General features: G+C 42.0%; 1 protein-coding gene across 2 annotated transcripts in view; it reads left to right on the top strand.

The window, feature by feature from the left end:
* The first annotated feature begins 4,905 nt into the window (after positions 1 to 4,905).
* Positions 4,906 to 24,497, top strand: part of RAD23B (RAD23 homolog B, nucleotide excision repair protein) — a 47,110-nt gene continuing 27,518 nt past the window's right edge. Inside the window, exon 1 of one of the 2 annotated variants that reach the window (XM_082075052.1) lies at positions 4,906 to 5,086. In XM_082075052.1, coding sequence (XP_081931178.1) covers positions 5,021 to 5,086 — 66 coding nt within the window. In that variant the 5' untranslated portion in view covers positions 4,906 to 5,020. The remainder of the gene's footprint in view (positions 5,087 to 24,497) is intronic. The other variant, XM_082075051.1, reaches the window with a different exon arrangement.

Here is a 24,497-nt window from a genome sequence, read left to right as displayed (position 1 = left end):
TCACAACTCAGCAAGCACAATAGACCCTGGTCCTCTGGCCTCACAAAATCAGCACAAGGATGGTCATCTGTTACCAATAACAGCAAAACTGCTTTTACTGGGCCACCAGCAGCTGAGAATCAGGTCACTGCACGTTCACTGTAGGTAAGCATGGTTGCATCAGATCTGATGTCCCTCCAGTCTTCAAAAAGGGCAAGAAGGAGGACCCAGGTAACTATAGACCAATCAGTCTCACCTCCATCCCTGGAAGGTGATGGAACAACTTATCCTTGGTGCCATCTCAAGGCATATCAAGGATAAGAGGGTCAATTAGGGGCAGTCAACATGGCTACACCAAGGGGAAGTCATGATTGACCAACCTCATAGCCTTTTATGAGGACATAACGAGGTGAATAGATGATGGCAAAGCAGTGGATGTGGGCTACCTTGACTTCAGTAAAGCATTTGACACAGTCTCCCACAGCATCCTCGCAGCTAAACTGGAGAAGCGTGGTCTGGATGATTGGGTAGTGAGGTGGACTGTGAACTGGCTGAAGGGAAGAAGCCAGAGTGTCAGGTCAATGGGGTGGAGTCTAGTTGGAGGCCAGTATCTAGTGGAGTGCCTCAATGGTCAGTACTGGGGCCTGTATTATTCAATATATTCATCAATGATTTGGATGAGGGAATAGAGTGCACTGTCAGCAAGTTTGCTGATGCCACCAAGCTGGGAGGAGTGGCTGACATGCCAGAAGGCTGTGCTGCCATCCAGTGAGACCTGGACAGGCTGGAGAGTTGGGCAGGGAAAAATGTAATGAAATATAACAAGGTGGACGGCAGGATGACCACCACTGTGCCCTTGTGGCCAAGAAGGCCAATGGCATCCTGGGGTGTTAGTAGGGGGGTGTTAGAAGGGGAGCAGTTAGTAGGTCGAGAGAGGTTCTCCTCCCCCTCTACTCTGCCCTGGTGAGACCGCACCTGGACTATTGTGTCCAGTTCTGGGCCCCTCAGTTCAAGAAGGACAGGGAACTGCTGGAGAGAGTCCAGCACAGGGCAACAAAGATGATTAAGGGAGTGGAGCATCTCCCTTATGAGGAAAGGCTGAGGGAGCTGGGTCTCTTTAGCCTGGAGGAGACTGAGGTGTGACCTTATTAATGTTTACAAATATATAAAGGGCAAATGCCACGAGGATGGAGCCAGGCTCTTCTTGGTGACAACCAACGGTAGGACAAGGGGTAATGGGTTCAAACTGGAACACAAGAAGTTCCACTTAAATTTGAGAAGAAACTTCTTCACAGTGAGGGTGCCAGAACACTGGAACAGGCTGCCCGGGGAGGTTGTGGAGTCTCCTACTCTGGAGACATTCAAAACCCGCCTGGACACATTCCTGTGTAGCCTCATCTAGGTGTTCCTACTCTGGCAGGGGGATTGGACTACATGATCTTTTGAGGTCTCTTCCAATCCCTAACATCCTGTAATTCTGTGATTCTATGTATTTACCGTCTCAGTTGTTAGATTCTACTTCCATTAAATGTAACATTATTCTGAGAGACCTAGAGTGTCACAGACTCCAGCTGCTACCGACTGTGGGCTCCACAGCTTGTATACACACTCCGATAAACTAACAGCAAGACCCTAAGCTTTGGACAACTCCATCTGTAAGGTGATAGTGCTGACTCCTGTCCTTATTTCTGTGTGGTTTATATGTGCACATCTTTCCAACTTCCAGAAACACCAGGGTTATGTAAGGAAACCTTGCTACGGGGAAAGGTGTACCGGAGGCACATTTTCCATTTACCTTCCCTACTTCATTTTGTGTTCACTGTGTTTTCCTCCCTCTCTGCAAGAACCAGCTCTAATTAATGGCTTTGCCTAGTAACTTGTAAGACATGAAAACATACACCTCCACTTGGGAGATGGCATTTACTGGACGATCATGGAAAACCAAAAAGTGCTGAGCAGGACAAAGCCCTGGGGGCGTGAAGCTGGAGAATCCGCACCAGGGAGATCAAGTTACTCAGAAATGAAAATCCAAGAGTTCTGAGAGCCGAAAAGTAATTGCTATAGAAATCTGCCATCAAAATATCTAACTTTTTAGGCTTTATTTCACATTTCTTTCAAAGCAATGTAAGGTTTTCTACTTGCATAGAGGTTTGTGTACTCACTGAGTCAGCATACAAACTGCTGTAAATGAAGTCAGTGACTGTGATACTCCAGTCTGAACACAGGGCAATCACCCCAGACACTTCAGACACAAAATGAAAAAGAAACCCAAGCACTAGCTGTCGAGGAGAACCATTGTTAAGCTGAAAGACAAGAATACTCTGGGAAAAAACACAGCCATCAATTCTGCAACTGATGGGAGGGAGCCTGAAGAGACCTGGAGAGTCAAGGTCTGCCATAACACATTTTATGGAGGTGAAGGGGCTGAGCTAGAGGAAACACCAAAACTTGTTTATTTAATTTACGTCCCATACAGTGAGTTGTCCCAAGTTTCTGTACCACTCTGCAGGAAAAAAAAAAAAAAAAAAAAAAAAAAAAAAAAAAAAAAGAAGAAAGAAAGAAATATCACAGGTTTTCTCTTTCTATTTGCTCAAAGTCAGGTCAGGAAAACTTTTATTCTAAACAGTTCACAGCCTTTGGAGTTGATTCCCAGTTATGCTATGGCTTTTACAAGTCTCATAGCAGAACTAAACAGCCACATGTAAATGAACCCTCGCCTTACAACAAACTGGTCAGAACAGTTTCATATTATAACCAGCAACCACAAAAATCAGATGAGTAGATTACACTTAACATATTCTGAGCAGAAAAGAGTAGTGAAAACGACACAACCCCTCAGCAGGAGTACTTTTATTTACATGTGAAGCTCAGCACTTACACATGCTGGACTGCTGAATGGAAAGCTTAAAAACATCCCATTTATTTTGTCTCCAAAGTATAGAATTAGATATGCTATCATGCAATAGTGAAAGTGAATAAGCAGCGTATTTTAAGGGGTAACCACCCACACAAAAAATAGCAGGTGATATTTTATCTGATGCCTTTTTTTTTTTTAATGGTGCTCAATGCAACGCAAGTGAGTTATTCTGTGCTGCCAAGAATGCTGGATTCCTACTAGCAACAGTCAGCAGTTTCTTTTTGGTTGCAAAAGCCCTGAGAGGCTTTGGCTGTCTAGCAGCTGTGTGTCAGAGCCTAAGGGGGATGATGACAATAGCAGCACCACCACTTGTGCATGCAACACGTGTACATTCATACACTCCCACAGGGAGAGGCATCTCCCACTTACCCTTTGTACGGCAATACAGCCTGCTGGTCTCTGCTCCACTGTGCTGCTGGTAAGAAATCACAATGAAGCCAAACCTATTGTAATAATGAGTTAAAGGATGTGGGGGTTTTGCTACAAACATTACATCAACAATGTGGCACAGCAGAACTTCTCAAGGCATTACACAATACCAAGAAATGTTGAGTTTAATTACATTACAGTACTAAGTTAGCCTAACATAAGAATCCTCTTTTGCAGAAAGACAGCCTTAGTCCCAAAGAAAGAACACTGGGAGATCCCACACCTACTGATGGAAAAGGTTATAAGGACCTGGAGTGGGGGTCTCCTTTACCAGTAATTCTTTGTAGCAGGGGCCTCTCCTTGCTGCCTAAGGAGTACCACAGGAAACAGACGTACATCAAAGGTAAGCACTAACTATTGAAATCAGCAGTGGCAGAACTGAGGTACTACATTGTCCACCCACAGCATCGGTTCCTCTGATAAGCAAGTAACCTCCTGGGTTCCCTGTTTGTATGCATGGGATTGAAAGGCGGTGGAAATGATAATGCAGAAAAGATGATCCAGACCTTAGGAAAATCAAACAACTTGTTAATTATAAAGCTTGGGATGACTATGGCAGAGAACCAGTCTAAACTTTTGCTTATGTGTATGATAAGCCTTGTCATGATTTTGAAAAGATATTCAGTCTTCAAGAAGGTGTAACAATAGGTTGTTATCAACTTCTTGGAGAAGTCTTTCACCACTGCCAACTGGAGATTTGCTGTGATGACAGGTAAGCTTCTTTCCTGACATGTCAGTTTATGTGTCTGCACATCAGTCGATGCTGCTGAAGAGCTGCGCCCATGTTGAATGGGCCTGACAGCACCGCTTCGGCTTGTGACTGCGAAGGAAATGTGACTCCCCACTAGGCACACGCAGGCTGCTCAAGCGACACGTGCTCCCCGGTGCACTGAGACGAGGGGCTGTGTCACGGAGCTGGCTCGCTCAGCGGCACGGCCACCTCACCGCAGCAGCTGTGCCAGCCAGGAGACACGGCACAACTCCAGCTCCCGGCTGCTGCGGACACGCCAGACGGACAGACAGACACGTGGTCTCAATGACGTGATACCGCCAACAGCCACCCTGCCCCCAGTACTCCCTGTCCCCTGCGAACACGTAGGTATGTGGCAACACACCCGCAAACATAACTTACGGGCGCGCAGCCGCACTCCCCCATAGACACCGCCGCCCCCCCACCCGCCAGGCTCCGCGCCTCGCGCCAGCGCACTGAGGCCGCTGCCGGCTGCCCGCGCCTGCGCATCACGGGCGCCTCAGGTGGCGCCGCTGGCGCGAGGCGCCCCTCGGCGGGGCTCAGGCGGCGGCCGGCAGACCAGTGGGCACCACCCAGGCGGGGCGGCTGCACATGCGCGCCCGCACCTCCGCCCCCGGCTCTCGGCGGACCAGAGGAGCGCGCAGCCTGCGCAGGCGCACGTCGCTCGCCCCACCCCTTTCCGCCGAGCGCCTGCGTGCGCCCGCCGTCGGGTGGTGCCTCCCCGTCCTCTCCCTCCTTCCCCCCCCCGCCGCCGGGGCCGGGGACCTGAGCGCCACCGCCCGCCCCCGCGCGGTGAGTGTGACTGGCGCCCGGGGGCCGCGCGCCATAGGGCGAACCGGTGCTGCTCCTCCCCTTCCTCCTCCCTCTTCTCCGCCCGTCCCGCTGCGCTGTGGGGGACGCGGGGGTAGGAGCGTGACCGCGACGGGCGGGCTACAGCCGCCGCCATGCAGATCACTCTGAAAACGCTGCAGCAGCAGACCTTCCGGATCGACATCGACCCCGAGGAGACGGTGCGGGCCCGCGCGGGGACGAGATGCGGTGGGGAGGCCGCGCTCCGTCCCTTCCAGGGCTCAGGCCTCGCTCTCCCTTCCTGGAGGAGAGAGCGCGGCCCGGGCAGCGGCTGAGGGCAGAGCTGGGGCGGCCTTTCCCCTGTCCCCGGGGCGGGGGGCGAGATGGGGAAAGGGGCAGGACGGACCTCTCTGTTGGGGGAGGGGCGGGCAGCGTGTGCGGGGGACGGGTGGCCGGAGCCTCTGTGAGGGCCTGGGTTGTGTGGGTGTGATGTGACGACCTGGCAGGAGTTTGGGGTGCGAGGTCCGGCCGGGAGAGTGGGGTTTGAGAGCTTCATCGCGGGGGGGCGGGGGAATGCGGGCCCTTTTCCGGGGAGCGCGGGCGGTCATGGGGTGACCCCTTTTTCTCGGGGCGCAGAGAGGCCTCCTGCTGGATGAGAGTGACTTTTCATAGCTGGGGAAACGAGAGGCCGTTGTGACCAGTCCCTCAGCGAGGAGGCTTTCCTTGTTTCGAAAAGGAATGCCCAAAACGTGGAAGGGAGAATGTCTCACCCTGTACTCTGGAGAAAAGAAGCAAGAGGGCAATAGGAAGCTAAAGTTTTTTCTTTCAGGAGTATACGTGCCCGCACCCGTGGATTAATGGTGATGGGGCAACACTGGGAGTGTTTGATGACCACTTGGGGGAGTGGGGAGGCTGAAGGAAAGTGTGGTGCTCGCTCTCTACAGATTCCTGCCTGGAAAGGAAATGTCGGGAGACTTGTAGGGCTCCTCTCTGCGGTAGTGCGTACTGCAGAGGAGCTCATGAGGGTTTGCCCTCAGATGCATCCCTATACGCTTAGGCAAGTGTATACTGTGTTTGAAGGTAGGTGGTTGCAGGGAGGCTTTGCTGTTTTCCTACAGTATGATTAATCTCTGCTTATGGGGTGAGGGAGTGCATGTGAGGTTCTGCTAACAGCTGTAGGGTGAATGTTGCTGTCTTCTGCAAAACAGGCATTTGGGTTTGTGGTGAGGTTTATAAGAAGCGTTAGCCTATCTTATTGGCAGGCTGCAGTGACTGTATCTGTGTACTTCTAAGATTGGGAGTGGGGAGAGGATGTGTTTTGGTTGTAGGTGAATGTTTTTTATTGGCACGTGGCATTCTGCTGGAAGATCCTCAGGGAAATACACTGTTCTGAGATGAAAGGAAGGGCCTTAAGTGAGTTTGCAGGGTTGGAAGTTGCCTAGTCACTTGTCTGAGCAGGGATGGTTGCCTCTGATAGGCAAGTCCAGACATCCTTGTGGCCTTCTTTTGAAAGATTTGGAGAGTTTAGCATCTGAAGGTGTGTCTGCAGTAGCCTTTCACATGATATCTGGGCAGTGAAACTCTGGAAACTGGGGGACATTACATCTGCTTTTATCAAGTGTCTTGGTTTACTCTCTTTCGCTTCAGTCTTAAGAAAAATAAAGAACAATGGCTAAAGTTGGATCGAGAGTTGATGTGGTTGAAAAGTGTGGCAGAGGGAGATGGCAAATGCCTAGCTGATGCGTGTCTTAAAAACCTTCAAAGGTTTAAAACATCAGTCTTGTTATGGAGAAAAGCTCTCTTTTAATATTTCCTCTTTTTCTCTGTTATTCAGTAGGGTCCTGGGAAATAAAATTGGGCAGAGGACTAAAGGAATGTTGCCAGTCAAAACCCTTACCAGCTTATGAGACAGCAAAATACATTAGCAAGAGGTTGGATTATGGGAAATTAGACTGCACTCCGTGTTTCATAAATGGAATTGCTGCAGTAGCTCAGTAATAGAAGCAAGAATACTTCTCATGAGCATAATACTTGAGTTTTTGGGTAGGAATGAGTGGTAAGATGGAGGAAATGTGGGTAGGATTTGAAGAGAACTTTGTTTTAAAGTGAGCAGGGTGAAGCCTCAATGTTATTATTAGTTGAAAAATGTATTAGATTCCCTTGGTCTACTTTTTAGAAAATTACAAAGAAATTCCTGTTGAAAATGTTACAAATTGTAGAATTTAATGGGAAAAGAACACTTTTGAGCCTTCGGTTAGAAACCAAATCTGTTAAAATTGGAAAATGCTTCAAAATGTAGTCTGTTAAGCAAATGTTTCACAAGTATATGTTTGAAAGTTCTCAGTCTGATTTTCAGAAATACTAATTTTAGCTATGTCCACTGGTATCTTAGCTTAATTTTCTAACAACTTGAAGCAAAGGTGTTTGTTTTGCAGGAAACATTACTTTTAGTCTTTGAACTATATGTGTGTGTTTCTCTGCTAGAGGTAGGCTTGTTTACTTGGATCTGTGCCCTACAGTGTGACAAGGCCAAAAATCATCTCGTTGTGATAGGCCCAGGAGACTTGTTGCTCTGAAATTGGATTCTCATTCTCTAAAATTGGTTTCTGGTTCTAGCAATTTCTGCCCTTATTCTTAATACAAAATTAATCTGAAGAGACTTGATGTTACAGGTGCTAGTACTCTAACAAGAGTTTATGCTTGTAGTTGAAAGGTGTAATTGGTAAGGAATATTTAAACAAACTGGTGAAATTTTGAAACAACACACTTCATAATACCTCATTGGACTTGTTACAGCTTATACATAAGCAACCGATTATACTTTTTTCCTGCTTAATCAGACACTTGAATTTTAAAGTTCAAAACATGCTTTTAATAATGTGCCTTTAGTTTTGATTTAGTTGTGTTTTAAAGTGTTGCCCTACTGAGTATATTGACTGAATAAAAATTGGAGTAGAAGCATGGCGTATTCTTGTTTTTTTTGGGGAAAAACCTTGAGTTAACAGGAATCGATGTTGTACTCATGCTCTGTAGAGGAGTGGATTTACCTCTTGTGATCATTTTAGTGTTATGAGTGAGGCCATTCAACACATGAGCATTCAGGCTTAACCAGGATAAATAAAAATATACATTTACCTGCACAAGCTGCTTCTGCTTGTTGACTGTGGGAGAATATATGCATTAAGCATTGTGTTAGGAGCAAATAATAGGCCCTGTCTGAAGCTCATGTAGACCTGTGTAGGCAAATCTCTTGTCTGAGGTGACAGTGATCACATCGTAGGCTTCTAAATTTATACAGTAAATAGACTTTTAAAAAGTCTCAAACATTCTTAACTTTGTTTGAAAGTGAAATACCAGTTGAAAGTCTGTCCTGTTTCTTTTTCAGCTTCCCTGTGCTGTTAACCTAGAAACCCAGTTGTCAAAATGCAGGGAAGTGCAAGGAACATTCAGGATGTCAGTAGCTTTTTGGCTGCGGTTTCTGTTGTCACATATTACGAGCTTTCACATGTTGCTGTTCCACCACAATGTTTGAACACACCAGGCCTACCTGTGTCAACAGGACACGTTGTTGTGGAAATTTGAACTTCTGTGCATTCTGGTCCATCCTTAGTCCATTTATGCTGTATTGTTAAACGTATGTGTATGCATTCTTGTATGCTAACATTACGCCCCTTTGGTGCTGGAAGCTCCTGGTTTCTAAGTTTAGGTGTTTAGGCTAGATACTAAGGAAGCCAAATTAAATGTGTGGAGAGTATACTCCAGCGAAAATGAAGCAGGATCCAAGGGAAAAGTGAGTTTTGGCATACATTTAATTTTTCCAGATAAAACAGGTATACTGCAGGGAAAAAGAGATACTACTCCCGTTTATCAAAAGACAACGACATAGCAAAGAATTTATCTTTTCTGGTTTGTATGGGGTATAAAAAACACTTTCGCTTTATAACAACGAGGTGGTACATAAGGGAGGTACTTTTTAATATGTACTTGAGGGGTGTCTGTGATAAAATGACAATATAAAAAAGTAATATATTTAGTGTTAGTCATTTTAGTTTTGCTGAATTCGTAATTTATTATATTTGTCAGAAGAATTAACTTCAGGAACAGAATATTGCCATAGAATATTGCTGGGTGAAATGGTGGAATCTGACTTTGAGGCTTGTAATCTATGGGAAAGTACGAACTTACTCCGACCTCCTTCTTACATGTGTTTCAGTGTAGGTTAATCCTGCAGCAGTTGCTGATAAGAAGATGGTTTTCGTATTTCCCCGAAAGTTTATATATGGTCTTGGTGGTTAGAGAAAAAGTGTTGTCATGATCCTGTTCAAAATCCAGAAATATCCTTCTGGGTTCAAGGTGTCTTTCTGTCTTAAGTCCTGATATTTTTCTTGAATTCTTTGACTTTAGAGCAGGTATCTTTCTCCTCTTCTAGAGGATTGTTATGTTGCTCTTGTATCTCCTAGTATTTTATTGGTGAATGTAGATACTTGCACAGTCAGAGGAGGTGTGTGTACACATACGCAGGCACGTCGCAAGAAGAGCTAGAGGCCATGAATGCATTGCAAAGAGCAAGTTTTATTTTAGTTACCTCTCCACTGGGGGATCTCTGAAGTAGCACCTAAGCTCTGAGGCAGAGGTGACACCAGCAGGGACGCAGGTGCTGGTAAATTCAGCCCCACTGGAAGATTGCCAGGCCTGCTGAGCTCGCCTGTATTTCAAGGCTTCAGGCAGGTGCAGCCTCCTGCTCTTTCTCACACAAAGCAGGAATCTCAGACATAGTGATAAGGTGCCTAGAGTTTCTCACAGGCCTATGTTATCTAACACAGAGGTTTTACTCATCGAGCACACATGGTCAGTAAAACAGTTAGTGTGATATATGTGCTTTTTCTACAGACAGCTGCAAGTCACTTGAGTATATTTAACTGATCTCCTCGCCAAATCTTCCGCTATATTCCCATACAGGTGTAAATTTGAAGAGCTTGTGCTTGGTGCTTGAGTTTTGATAGATAAGTCTGCAAATATGGTAGCTTTGGAGGGTAACCGTATAAGTGTGTCAGGGAACATGTGCAGTTTTTTCATTATTTTTATACTTTCTTTGCAGAATGTAGCATTATCAAGTTGTGTGATGATAATTCGTGGGGTGTTTTTTGTTTTTTGTTTGGTTTTTTTTTGTTTTTTTTTTTTTTTTTTGCTAGTGCTTTTTTTCAGTGGCTAGTCTTCTTCCCTGCTTCCTGGTTAGAGTTGAAATTTTCAGGCAAGGGAAGTTGTTCTAATTCTTGGCTGAAAAAAAAGCTAAGCTTTTACATGTTTAGGAATATTTTCCTTAAATTCTGGTGAGTGTTCTAATATAATTTCCAGAGAACTTTAGAGATGATGACACATCTTTAAAATTTAATAATGGAAATGGTAAGATAGCATGAACTATGAATACAACTAATTTTATTAATACTGGAATATGTTTTTACATGTTAGCCATTTTTCAAATACGTTTCCTCTATGACCATAACTTTACAACTGTTTTATTGGAATGTTTTTATCTAGTTCAGCTGTCAGCAAGAAAAAGTTACCTTTGTGCTTTTAATAATTTGCCAATACTATGTGCGGTATTTCTCAACCATCCAAAATTTATTGGACCACCGTTCCCAAGGTGGCCAGTAAACTGAGAAGTTAAATATACAGGTTGTACACACAGATGGCTCTGTACGTAATTGTGTCTTATATTTAAACCCTATTTGGCAGGTATTGTTGGTAAGCAAAGGTATCTGTCCTTGGTATGTATAACAAGAGGCTGAAAGGTGTTCCCTTTGCAACTTAGAGGCAGTGGAGAGTACATGTTAATTAAATAATTGTATGAGCAGCTGACTTTGCTGCTTTTACAGTCTCATTGCTGCCCTTGTGCTTAAAAGGGCACGTTTACTGGTAAACCTTTTGAAAGTATTTTTGTTGTATTTCTGAAACGTAGGAAAATACTTTCCTGAATGGAAATTTATAAAGCTATGTAAACTTACTGAACTGAAGGCTGCCAGTGTCTTCTCCCTCCAAGGTTTGTATCTTTGCTCACTGTTCAGACAGGACACTTGGATGGAGTGGACTTACTGAAACAGTAGTTTTTTACAGTGTATGAAGTGCCCCATGGCTTACCCAGCCCCTGTAAGGACCGGACAGGAGGCCTCAGTGGCTCTCCTCTGCATGCTGCCCTGCAGGGAGCATTAAATTAATGTGAAAGGAAGAGGAAAAGGCTTGCAGTTGCTATAAGAACACCAAGTCAGAGGGGGACTACCTGACTCTAGTTCTCCCTGTCATTGACTGTGTTTTTGTATCAGAAGAGTGTTAAGCTCAGGGCAAGGAACAGAACTGGAGCTGTAATCCCTGTCTCTGTCCTCCCAGCCTGTGTGTCTGAGCTTCACACATTATATTTCTAACTTGTTTTTTTATTTGGTTATCTAAATTAAGACCTTTAATGTGTATCTAAATGAAACTTGTTTTACCCCTCCAACTGGTTTGCTGGTATGAAGTATTGGGAAAGTTGTTTTTATTTTTCAAGTGTATTTTTATAATTACTTAAAATGTCTTGTCCATTTTGTTTCTACTCAAACTACTGCATTACTGTTACACTGGTTGTAAATCAGTTTGTGGAGAATATTATTTGTTGTAAAAATTGTCTACTTAAAGGTAATTTATGCTAATATCTACTTAAAGGTTGTTTATGCTAATCAACGTGACCATGTAAGAGGCAGCACTCAGAGAATATAATGTTTCTCCTTAAAACAAGCACATGTGGATTCATAAGGAGCACTCAGAACTGTCAGTAGCCACATCTTTTCTGCTTTTTTTTGAAAGCTGCAGGGAGCTGTGCAGCGATTAGAAACAACACGCACTGGGACGCAGACAAAGATGCACACACAGACAGAGATCTTGTTCAGGAAGGAGTGCCGAGCCAAGCAAAGCAGAGAGCTAAGCTAGGCTAGGCCTTTATTATAGGGTTTACAGATATGGGCCTGGACTAAGACGTTACAGAAGATATTTTTTTCAGTAATTGTTATTAAAAACACACCACACTGATGTTATCTTTGTTTCAGTTACGTTCGCACTCATTCACAGACCAGGCCCAAGGACATTCACACATCATACATATGGGGGTGGTTTTCTGACCCGAGATGGCATTCTCACTGAACCTGGGCTATCAGTTCTTACACTCATGAAAACTATACTTCTGTATAATCTGTCCAAGGCCCTTTAGCTGGAACTGCTGTTCCCACAAGCTGAGCTAGCTTTTTTTTTCTGTTGCTTAAAGCTCTGCTTATGTTGAAATTTATGTGTTCATCTGTTAATACAAAACTGCATGTGTGCAGCTCTTTTAGTCACTATTTAGCATCTGAAAACTGGCCTTAGTGTCTTCTGTTTTAAATAGGTCATAAACCAATTTTGAAATGCATGGTAGAAGTGTGTAGAGGCCAGCTTTTGATATCATGAGTTTATTTTGTTGATCTCTGAGCAATGTATAACAGCAGCTACTAGACTGAAACTTAATTTAGGTGTAGACAAGCTCAATTTTTGAGGGGAAATTAGAAAGGCAGTGGAAAGGCTCAGGAAGTAAATGTTAGAGCTAAATTTGGATTTCTATCTTCCCAATTCCAGACTATTTATCTTCCAGACCATGCTGGTTCAGTCTTTGTACACAAACTTAAGCACAATAAATGCTAATAGTAAATAAAGAAGTTTATGAATGCTTTATACTGTCTGTGAGGCTGTTTTTTAATATTTTAATAATTTTAAATGCCTTGTTTAGTTGACTACAAATGTATTCTTTTCCAGTCACTCACTAACTTTGTAAACCTGACTGGATTCACAATTCTTACTCTCCTATGGTTCTTCTCAGTTACTGTGTCTGTTACACCTTTGGGATCTGAACTAGGGCAGTCGTCTGTACGTACAACCATAGAGGTGGTCTCCTGACTGCGTATGTGTGTCCTGTTTAGTAAGACAATGTATGAGATTACCGCAAATACAGGTTTCTGCCAGCAAAATCTGTTATTTGTTATTTGCTTTTGTTATTTGTAGAATGAAGTAGTTAGAAATGTGTTCTTAACAGTAAAGCTATAAAGCATTTACTTATGAGCTAGGTAGCTTCTTATACCCTGGACATTTCAATAGTACATACGATATATGCCATGAATCTGATGCTGATCATGGAGTTTGATTAAGGGTAGTTGGGAGTAGTGATACCATACTAGTACGCATGTGCTGGCCACCTCTTCCCAAGGGGAATGAATTTCCACCTGAGCAGGTGGAGGAAAGAAGTGCTAGGAAGTTATGGAAGGCTGAGACTCCATGTGAAAGGAAGCTAAAGGGCCCTGGCTAGCTTAGCTTACAAGCTGGGAGAAAAATTTGGTAATACTATGTAAATATTTTATAGTGGTAAGCCCTGTGGGAGGTAGGAAGGATGTTCATGCTTCAGTTTTATCTGCAACATAAGAACAAAAGAGTATTAATAGTTTATGAATTAATTTGGACTGGAAATTAGGAAAGGCTTCCAACATCAGAATAAAATTTGTACCAGCCTTGTAGAAGACCTTACTTGTCATTAGGTGAAGGAGGACCAGATTCCAGATAAAGATAGTGGTGTGGAAGGTGGGTGTGTGGTTGATGTCAGAAGGGGTCCTTTTCAGTTTTATATTCAGTTTCTCTATAGACCTCAATAAATTCAGAAATCTATATTGCCTGTGTTGCATTACTTGTGTAATTTTAAATTAAAATTCATGGAAGTATACTGTTTGCTTTTTTATTAGGAATTATGAAATGTGTCTTCATATCAAATGTTTTTTTTCTCCTCTTCTGTTTCAGCATAGTGTATAAGATAGGATAAATAGAAACTGGTGTGTGTAAGGGAAGGGAGAGAGTTTGCTTGGTGTATTGAGCCATGGGAACTGCTTGCCTAGATGCAACCCAGTGTGCCCTGCCTGCTTAGCTGGCTAAAACAACTGCAGAGAGCAAATGGGCATCTTAGCACTATCAGTTTCACGTAATTCACTTTTAGGATGCATGGCTGGGATGCCGTTAGGGACTGGTATGTCTTTGGAAGACCTCAGTTTTAATTAAACTGTTTTCTTAATTAAGCTGTTTCTGAATCTCTAGGGTGTTTGCAGGTGAATTAGTGTTCTTTCTTAAATATGTTGTCATAAGGTATGGGTTCCTTTTATTCTGATGTGAAATTCATTAGGGTATAAGGAAAATGGGATTCTCTGGGTACTGAAATCTATTTTGAACTCTGATCAGGTGGAATAAAACTGGCTAGCTTGGAGGTTTAATTTATGGATCAGTGTTTTTGAGAAAAATACGTCATGTTACGGATGCAGAGGCTGACTGTGTATCTTTATAAGCTTTATAAGTTTGACAGATCAATGTGATGGGTGTGCTTTCCCAAAATTAATTTTTACTTTAAAACCTTGAACTCTCAGCTACCTAATTTTCTAGAGGCAAAGTTAGGATGTTGCTCTTCTCAGCAGCTAACTGTGCCACTCACTGGGTGATGCAGCGTTTCTCAGGAGCAATCAGAGGGCCTCTTTGTTCCTTCAAAAAGGGGAATTAATGGTTTAAATCTAAATGAAAGAATAAAGGTGCTTAAGACTACTGCGTCTAATGCACAGGTTGTTTAGGGAGAGCTCTTACGTATTCTCTTCTGCTGGAAGAATTAAAGATACAGCTATTTCCTTGTTAGTGGGTGCTCAGTCTTCAGTCACTCCAGCTGGGACTGCTAGAGTAACTTTTATGCCACTAGCGTGTTGCTGTTCAATTCAATGTATATGATGTTATCTATTCCTTTTTTTTCTGAGAACTAGTATTCTGTCCTCTGCAAATGAAGTGTTTCTAGCCTCTTAGGCTAGGCAGTGATGAAAGCCAAAAGAACAGGCAGGCACTGTATAAAAAAAAACTTACTTTACTGAGTGTACTCTTGAACTTTTGCCTCTAACAGGAGAACGCTGACATCTGTAGCTGACTGCAGATTCAAGCTATAGTAGTTTAGAACTGTATTAAGTAGAAGCCTTAATTTGCTCCTTTGAATACCTGTGATCACTTGAGTTCATTTGAGATATGACAGATTCCCTTATGTAAATGACTGTTCTGTATGAAACAGTTAAACAATGTGCTGATCTGTATTTTCTGGAAGTTGCATGACTATTTTATGTATTTTCAGTGTTACAGGAACAACTTGAACTACATGGCAGAATTTTTAATTATTAACTTGGAGCTCATGATATGTTACTGTCAATCACAATAACTCGTTAAATATCTTTGAATGGCAAAAGTTTACAGAGTGAATGTCCATTTAAATGAGAGGCCTGTGTTAATGATCTTTGGCTTTGCAAATGGCAGTGTGTCTGTGGATATATTTAGCAAAATACTGTAAATTAGCTCAGCTATGCTAAGCTTAAATTTGTTTTATAGTGTTGTAAACTGTCAGCTGGAGAAATGTGTCTGAGAACGGAAGTAATTTGTTTTTGAATATGATCTGTTCTTAAACTGGCTCATATATATGGCGAGAACAGAGAATAAAGACCAGTACTGAAAACTGTGATGTCCTCCTCTCCTCAGCATTTCCTTTTCAGATTCCTTTAAGAAGCTACTCAGGGCCATTGTATTGACAGCCTTTAGCCAAAGGTTGCGTCCGTTCTCTGAGGAGTAAATGTGTAGTTTGTTCCTATGTTCAGTACCAATGCGGCTGTGACACCTGGCTGTGGAGAACCTCTAGGGATGCCTGGGACCAAGCTTGCACATCTGGAGTCACCATGCTCCCAAGAAAAGGCAGCTGGCACCACCAACTCAGCATGCTGCTCCTCCTGACTGCTCACAGCCCTGCTTCCGTCAGAAAGCAAAGGGAAAGCAGAGATTACTGCTTTCACATAACTTCTGTTATTTGCATTAATAAGAACTACTTCACCAAGGCAATAAATACCACACTCCTTCACATGTATCCAGTTATGTGTTTAGTCTGTCCTGACCTAAGCCACAACATTTATAAAAATTAATGTCAGGAGTGGGCTCCAAAGGCAGTTTTTGGACTATGAAAGGGGATTCTACAGCTGAAGCAACATCCCCTGAATGTCTGTGAGGCTGCGACTGCCTGTGGCTGTGGAGTTAGTGTTCCTGGGTATAATCTTGTGGAACCTGAGTGTTAATGCACCATGTGGGAGTCTAGCAGGCACTGCATGCAGTGCTCTTGCTGGAGATTGTGTATTAGTAGTGAATATAGGATAACAGTAAGTCACAGGTAAGTTAACATGAACTCCTACTCTGTATAGGCTGGCAGAAGCTGCATGTAGTAGAAATTGAATCCAGTCTCAGTAATGGAAACTGCAAACCGGATGATGTTGTAATGTGACTTACCTTTGCATCTTGAACACTGACTTTTTGGAAGAACACATATTTTAAGGATCAACAGGGACAATGAGTATTTAGCATTGCTGTTGTGGAAATGAGTAACGATACCCTTTTGATACCTCAGCTCCTCTTGCAAGGAGCGTTAGTAGTCAGACTACAGGTATCACTTTGATTAGTGCTGGCTGCAACTCAGATGGAGCACTGATTACAGTACTAGACCAACAGAGATTTGTTTTGTCCCATACACGGTCATATCAAAGAACTGGAAGGTCAAGGAGCGGTTGCATTCGTTCATTTATCCTTCAACAACTGTGTCTAACTTATGTGAAAACATGATGGGGAATGAAGATTAAATGTATGCTGTTGAGGTTTGAATATGAAGTAACACCACTCTGCAGTGCCACAGTAGCTGCTCTGCTACAGCTACGATATAAACTGGAGCTCTGGAGCTGGCCTGATCCACAGTGGAGTGGCAGGTCTTGGTGCGCAGGGGGATTTTCTGAGACTGGGAAACACTGGGGCAGTGGAGAGACCTGCCAGGAGCTGGCAGCTTTCATAGGAGATGTTGATGAGACTTGGACATTGCCAGAGCCATGGTGACCACTCCCCCACATGTGTAAAAGCAGCCCTGGAAGCACTAGTGACTGGCAGTGCTGCCAGCAGGACAGGCAAACAGAACAGGGCACAGCAGTTCCCATGGAAGTGTGTGCAGGAAGGGCATCATCACCCTACCAGCTCAAGGTGTGTGTTCAGTTGATGGTCATCACGCTCTCAGAAGGAGCTTGGCTATGGTATCCACTTGGCAGAAAGCTGTGTCCTCTGCACTGCCCAGAATGGATGTGGCAACCCAGACAGCTCCCATGAAAATCTGCAGCCATCCAGATCTCAGACTGCAGGGGGTGCCAGAGCATTTCATAGAATCATAGAATTTCACAGATGATGAATGGCAGTAGTGAAAACAGCTGTGAGATGTGACCAGGTAGATGCTCTGCTCAGCCTGGTGGCAGAGCCACAAGAGGAAGTAGAAAGGTTAAGGGAGCATCAGGGAGTCTGAGGAAGAGATAGAGTAGTAGAACTATGCTCTGCCCTCCCCAAGACACAAACAGGAACAGCGAACAGGAAAAAAAAAATAAAATTCAAGGGGTCCCGGTATCCTCCCTCCACCAGGCAGGAGGCAGTACCTTAAAGGAAAGAGTGCTTTGAGACAAGTCCACACTTCAAGCAGCAGACAAACACACTTCTTGCTCACCTTACCTTCCCAGATGCATCTGTACAACTGTGTGAGGCTCTGCATGTAGAAGGTCGGTCAATGGATGGTACGGATGATGGTCCATCTACACCAGATGTGTTGCCACGGTCAGAAAGGCCTACCACCTGTATCACAACCACCTCCACAAGGAAGACAGGTTATAGTTGGAGGTAACTCCCTTCTGAGTGGAACAGGGGGTCCAATGTGCCAAACAGACTCTCCACTTGGGGAAGTCTGCAGCCTCTCTGGGGCCTGGGTTAAGGACATCACTAGGAAACTTCCTAGACTGGTACGACCTTCAGACTATTACACATTATTGCTCTTCCATGTGGGGGTGGCAGTGAAGCAGCAACACATAATCCAAAGGCAATCAAGAGAGACTTCAGGGCCTGGGGCTGGTTGGTAAAGGAATTTTTTTTCTCTCCTTCCAGTTGTGGGAAATGACATTGGAAAAAACAGGTGGACCCATTCATTCTGTTAACACATGGCTCCATGGCTGGTGTTGCTGTCGCAGTTTGGGGTGTTCTGATAATGGGATGGTCTGCACAGCACAAGACCTGCTGGCATCTGATGGGATTAATGTTTCTCAAAGTGGGAAGAGGGTCTTTGCTTACGAGCTACTGGACTCATTGACAGAGCTTAAAACTATTAGGTTGGGGCAAAAGTAATTGCAGGTTCGGACTGTGAATTTTAAATCTTTCTAACTAGGCTCAAACACATCTTTATTAAAATAGGAGCCATTATAGTCAACACATTTTTTATAATGAGAAATAAGTTTGTTTATTCCTGTAGTGTAAAAATCCGTGCTTTGGGATTTGACAAAGCCTTGGAAAGCATTTTCTGCATCCTGCTGGTCGTGGAAGCATTTTTCCTGCAAAAAGTTGTCAAGGTGCTTGAAGAATTGGTAGTCAGTTGGTGAGAGGTCAGGTGAATACGGCAGATGAGGCAAAGCTTTGTAGCCCAATTTGTTCAACTTTTGAAGTGTTGGTTGTGCAACATGTGGTTGGGCATTGTCGTGGAGAAGAATTGTGCCCTTTCTGCTGACCAATGCCGGTTGCGGGTGTTTTTAGTGCATCTCATTGATTTGCTGAGTGTACTTCTCAGGGATAAGGGTTTCACAGGTATTCAGAAAGCTGTAGTGCAGGGGTGTCAAACTCGTTTTCACCAGGGGCCACATCAGAGTTTTAGATTTCAAGGACATACTCCTTAAAAATAAATGTAAATCCAGGGATAGAACAGTGTGCATGATAATGATGACACTATCAGCAAATTATTATCGAAATAAGTAAAGGTTTTGCTCTGTCTGAAGACTTGCGGATGGCAGTGAGCTGCTGTTAGTTTTGCTGTAGAATAGCAACTGGCTGTATAGAGACTGATTCTGAAGCTTTTGTCAGGTGCTGGGATGCCACACATAATAAGAATACCAAGACCATCTTTCCTCTATCTGCCAAGTTAAAAAAGATTTAGCATCCTATTTTGGTGTAGTCCCATAGAGTGAAGTCATATCTTGTGTTCTGTTTCCTTCTGTGCCTAGTGATCTAATTGCCTTCCTCTAAAATGAGGTTTGATTCTGCAGACCTTCTCTGCTTGCTCATGAAGCTTGGTAAAACAAACACTCATTTTCATGTATCTGGCTGAAAAGATGCAGCTTCATTGTGATTGTAAAGTTTGGTTTGTCTCTTTTGGACCAAACTGAGAGGATTAGCCTGGTAAGGAAATAAATAAAGAAACACAGAAATAACATGTGAGGGGAAGAGCAAGAAGAAGCAAGGGGACCAATGAAGGAAAAGGGTAACAAAAAGGTCTAAGACATAATTAACAGAAGAATGAAGTGAATCCAGGAAGTATGACCAGAATGTGAAGTGGCAGACATTTCAATTATCCTGAGAATCACAAAGCTCAACTTCTCAGTAAATATTTGGCACCTAAAAAATACTGTTTCAGTGTATTTACCACTTAAGCGACCTTAACAGTGAGCTACAGCTTAAAAAATTAACAGAAAATGGTAATACTAAAGCTACTTGTGGCACACGTAGTTGCTGGCCCGATGTAAGCTATCAAGATAAACACATTTTTACATGCTTAGCTGGTTAAATAGCTAGATATACGCATCTCAATTGCAGCATTTCATGAAAAATGTTTATGAATATTAGGAACAAAAACTGTGAAAAGATGGAGTAAGTCTTAAATCATGGTTTCAAATGGATCAGTGCAGAAATGCTTCTACAGGAACATCTTTTATCTCCTCAGCTTAGTGTTATGAAGTCTTTCTGAAGAATATGGGCATTCTGATATATGACAACTAACATAGTGTCATTTGATCTATTGTATCTGGTGCTCTGAAAGCATGGTCTGCGTAAGCCAGCAAAAAAGGCAAAACGCTTTCATGTGTAGGCTTGAAGTTGCTATGCAAAGCTCCAAAAAGTATGGGGGAGGGAAGAGTTTAAAACTACTCCTGTAGAATGAACAATAGGACAGTTTGCACAAGTTTCTGTATATTAAGGCTTCATATCATACAAGTGAGTTAAATTGAATGTCATGGTGACCTTACCAAAAAAACAGGCATTCCTTTCTGAAAAAAGCTGTCAGCTGTGTATAGCACATGTACCCCCTGCATTCAGAGAAGGAATAGGGAGGGGAAATGTGTCAGTAGGTAACAGCATTTTTTTGCCCAAATTTCTCATTTTTTCACTGTGTTGTAAACTCAGACAGTCCTCATGGGGAAAATTGATTTTTTGAGAGAATATTTGGGACAGGAATGTGTTGCTCTGTAAGCAGTTACAATGAAGTCATTGGAAGACTGATGTACTTGACACAACATATGGCTGAAGACTAATTTTTAGTATTAAAACTTAGAACTAAGTGTACTTAATTAAGTTTGTATTGTTCAGCTTTTTCATAAGACTGTTTCTGTGCTTTAGGTGAAGGCACTGAAGGAGAAGATTGAATCAGAAAGGGGGAAAGATGCTTTTCCAGTAGCTGGCCAAAAACTAATTTATGCAGGTAATGGATATTCAGAAGATACTGTGTCTGAATCTACCTTATTTTTAATGTTCTTTGACGTGAATGTCTTCTAAAGATTTTAAGTATAGAAACACAAATGGGTTTAAAAAGCAAACAAACCAACCAACCCAAACCAACCGAAACCCAACCAAACAAAAAATAACAACAAAACAACAAACACAAAACCAAATAAACAACAAACCTTGTTGTCAAAGGGAACTCTTAATTTTGAATCAGAATTTTTCAGGTTTTAATACGTCTCTGTTGTTATCTTTGCTTGTATAGCACAATATGCTGTCAGCTTTAGTCCTGGGTGGAATGTAGAAAGAGCTTTTGTTACAAGAAATCAAGATTTATGTAGGTTATGTATCTTGTTCTGGATTAACTTTTGTCTTTTGTTCAGTTTATGCTGTGTAACTGTGTGTACCACAGAGAATTAAAAAATCAGATTATTTCTTTTGTATTGACAAAAGAAACCCACCACCAAATCCTTGCTAAACAAAGGTACTTTCAATACTTCCATAAGCTCTGTCATCAGAAACATGTATTATGTACTAGACATTAAGTTATTTTAATTGAGCTAATGTTTGATTATTTCTTTCTTCTTTTCTTTTCTTTTCTTTTCTTTTCTTTTCTTTTCTTTTCTTTTCTTTTCTTTTCTTTTCTTTTCTTTTCTTTTCTTTTCTTTTCTTTTCTTTTCTTTTCTTTTCTTTTCTTTTCTTTTCTTTTCTTTTCTTTTCTTTTCTTTTCTTTTCTTTTCCTCTCTTTTCTTTTCCTCTCTTTTCCTCTCTTTTCCTCTCTTTTCCTCTCTTTTCCTCTCTTTTCCTCTCTTTTCCTCTCTTTTCCTCTCTTTTCCTCTCTTTTCCTCTCTTTTCCTCTCTTTTCCTCTCTTTTCCTCTCTTTTCCTCTCTTTTCCTCTCTTTTCCTCTCTTTTCCTCTCTTTTCCTCTCTTTTCCTCTCTTTTCCTCTCTTTTCCTCTCTTTTCCTCTCTTTTCCTCTCTTTTCCTCTCTTTTCCTCTCTTTTCCTCTCTTTTCCTCTCTTTTCCTCTCTTTTCCTCTCTTTTCCTCTCTTTTCCTCTCTTTTCCTCTCTTTTCCTCTCTTTTCCTCTCTTTTCCTCTCTTTTCCTCTCTTTTCCTCTCTTTTCCTCTCTTTTCCTCTCTTTTCCTCTCTTTTCCTCTCTTTTCCTCTCTTTTCCTCTCTTTTCCTCTCTTTTCCTCTCTTTTCCTCTCTTTTCCTCTCTTTTCCTCTCTTTTCCTCTCTTTTCCTCTCTTTTCCTCTCTTTTCCTCTCTTTTCCTCTCTTTTCCTCTCTTTTCCTCTCTTTTCCTCTCTTTTCCTCTCTTTTCCTCTCTTTTCCTCTCTTTTCCTCTCTTTTCCTCTCTTTTCCTCTCTTTTCCTCTCTTTTCCTCTCTTTTCCTCTCTTTTCCTCTCTTTTCCTCTCTTTTCCTCTCTTTTCCTCTCTTTTCCTCTCTTTTCCTCTCTTTTCCTCTCTTTTCCTCTCTTTTCCTCTCTTTTCCTCTCTTTTCCTCTCTTTTCCTCTCTTTTCCTCTCTTTTCCTCTCTTTTCCTCTCTTTTCCTCTCTTTTCCTCTCTTTTCCTCTCTTTTCCTCTCTTTTCCTCTCTTTTCCTCTCTTTTCCTCTCTTTTCCTCTCTTTTCCTCTCTTTTCCTCTCTTTTCCTCTCTTTTCCTCTCTTTTCCTCTCTTTTCCTCTCTTTTCCTCTCTTTTCCTCTCTTTTCCTCTCTTTTCCTCTCTTTTCCTCTCTTTTCCTCTCTTTTCCTCTCTTTTCCTCTCTTTTCCTCTCTTTTCCTCTCTTTTCCTCTCTTTTCCTCTCTTTTCCTCTCTTTTCCTCTCTTTTCCTCTCTTTTCCTCTCTTTTCCTCTCTTTTCCTCTCTTTTCCTCTCTTTTCCTCTCTTTTCCTCTCTTTTCCTCTCTTTTCCTCTCTTTTCCTCTCTTTTCCTCTCTTTTCCTCTCTTTTCCTCTCTTCTCTTCTCTTCTCTTCTCTTTTTTTCTTTTCTCAGTGTTTTTCTCTTGTTTTCTTCCTGGCTGATCCATTCTGGCAGTAGTACACAGATCCAGTTTTTTGTTCTCATTTCATGTCAGAACTTAAAACATTCTATTCCAATACCCCCTGTAGTGCTTTTCTTCTCACAAACAGCGCTTGAAGGAAACTTAGGTGGTCTTTTTACTTCTTCAGTATTCTGCTTTGTAAACAGTATTGATTTTCCACTTCTAATAAGCTAAAGCCACTAGTCACAGTAGAAAGATACTAATGGAAGAGAAGTGCGGAGTCAGTTCCATGTTTGTACAGACTCCTCGGGACCATGTTTCGTAGCAAGTTTTATGGCCCTTGTACTTCTAGTGGATTCAATGCACATCAAGAACATGAAGGTATAAGTTGCATGTATAATAAAGAAACAATTAATAAGGCAGAAGGCCTTGTGCAATATGTGTAATTGCGTAGCCCTCTTAATACTATGTTTCTGTGATTAAAAAAAGAGTTGCATAAGATCATATGATGTTACTTGAGTATTTTCAGAAGCCAGAATTTATCTGCAGCTTTGTAAGGTAAGATTTAGAATAGAAGAACATCCAAACATTGGTTGTATTTTTTCTTGGACAAGAGATATAACAAGAGTATATTGATGACATTTTTACTTTGATTAAAATGGGCTTTAGAATTTTCATAGTCTGGTAAAGCAGAGTGATATCCCAACTGAGCCTGATAAAAGTACATAATTTGCTATCAAAAATACTTTATTTTTAAAAGGTTATGCTAATCAGCAGTGAGGTGTATCTGTTGTGTTGTCATCTGTAGTAGGGTAAAGTCTAGAAACCCTGAGTGGTGTTTCCTGAGAAGATAGGATTTGCAAGCTTCTTCCCCAAAATGCCTATAAATCAGAAAACTGTAAGTAAACCTGTGTAGGTTCTGAGTCAGGTGCTGCACCATCTGCTACAGGTATTGCTACTACAGTACATATAATAAGTATCTGAGTATTTGACCTGCAAGACTGGTGGAACCAGTGTAGAGTAGGACAGTGCCACCTCATTTGTGTTCCACGTGCCATAAGGTAAATGCATTGCTTGATTTCCTTGCAATCATCAGGATAAGGATGTGTCCTGCTAGTTACAGTTCAGTGCTGTATTCCACTAGCACTGAGAATGGTTGTGAAAATGTGTAGCTTCCTTTTGAAATAGGGGAGCAGTTCGTGGCAGGTCTTCTGAAAACAAATCAATTAAAATCATAAAATACTTCCTCAAAATTCTGTAATAGAGGTGGGTGCTATAAAACTTCTGATTTGTGGTACTGCCTCTAAGTCAGCTTATCCTAAAAGAAACAGAAATCTATGTGGCTTAATGTGTTTCTGAGTTCTTATGAGGCAAATCTACCTTGCCACAGTACCATCACTGATTATGAAACATAAGAAGTGAAAGTATAATAAACGTTTCTGGTTTTCTCTCTTTTTTTTTTTTTTTTTTTGTGTGTTTAATCTGTATGTCAAGGTAGAAGGATATATAATGATTCTAGCTTTTTCTAATGCTTTACTCTTATTTTTCAGAACAGATTACAGTTGCAAAGTCACAAACTTATATAATGCAGATAAACTGAGTTTGTGGCAGGGAGCTGTAGATAGTTTACTACATATGAAAGGCAAACAGAAGATCAGTGGGAAGGAATTTTCTTACTGTGTCTAGAGGCAGGCATAATTTTTTCAGTTAAGGTTATTGTATGTTAAAGCCTTTCCTCTAAATTACTTGTATCTGTGTTAAAGGTCCAATAAATCTTTCTCTAGATTTAATGCTTCTGTTTTAAATGTTTTGAAGTGTCTCAACACTTAAGGCAACAGTGTTCAAGCTAACTGGTACTGTGGACATCATAGGAAGAAAATGACTTGTAGCTCTACTGCCAACACTTAATAGCCAAAACACTTTTTGTAGGATTATTAATGTTTATAAATCTGTATAAAATGTGTTTTTATGTAATTTTTCTAACTGTGTTTATGTGAG

Source organism: Streptopelia decaocto, assembly GCF_964273445.1.
Source record: "Streptopelia decaocto genome assembly, chromosome: Z".
Lineage (NCBI taxonomy): Eukaryota > Metazoa > Chordata > Aves > Columbiformes > Columbidae > Streptopelia > Streptopelia decaocto.
Note: the sequence above shows the minus strand (reverse complement) of the source record. Positions and strands in the feature narration are given on the sequence as shown.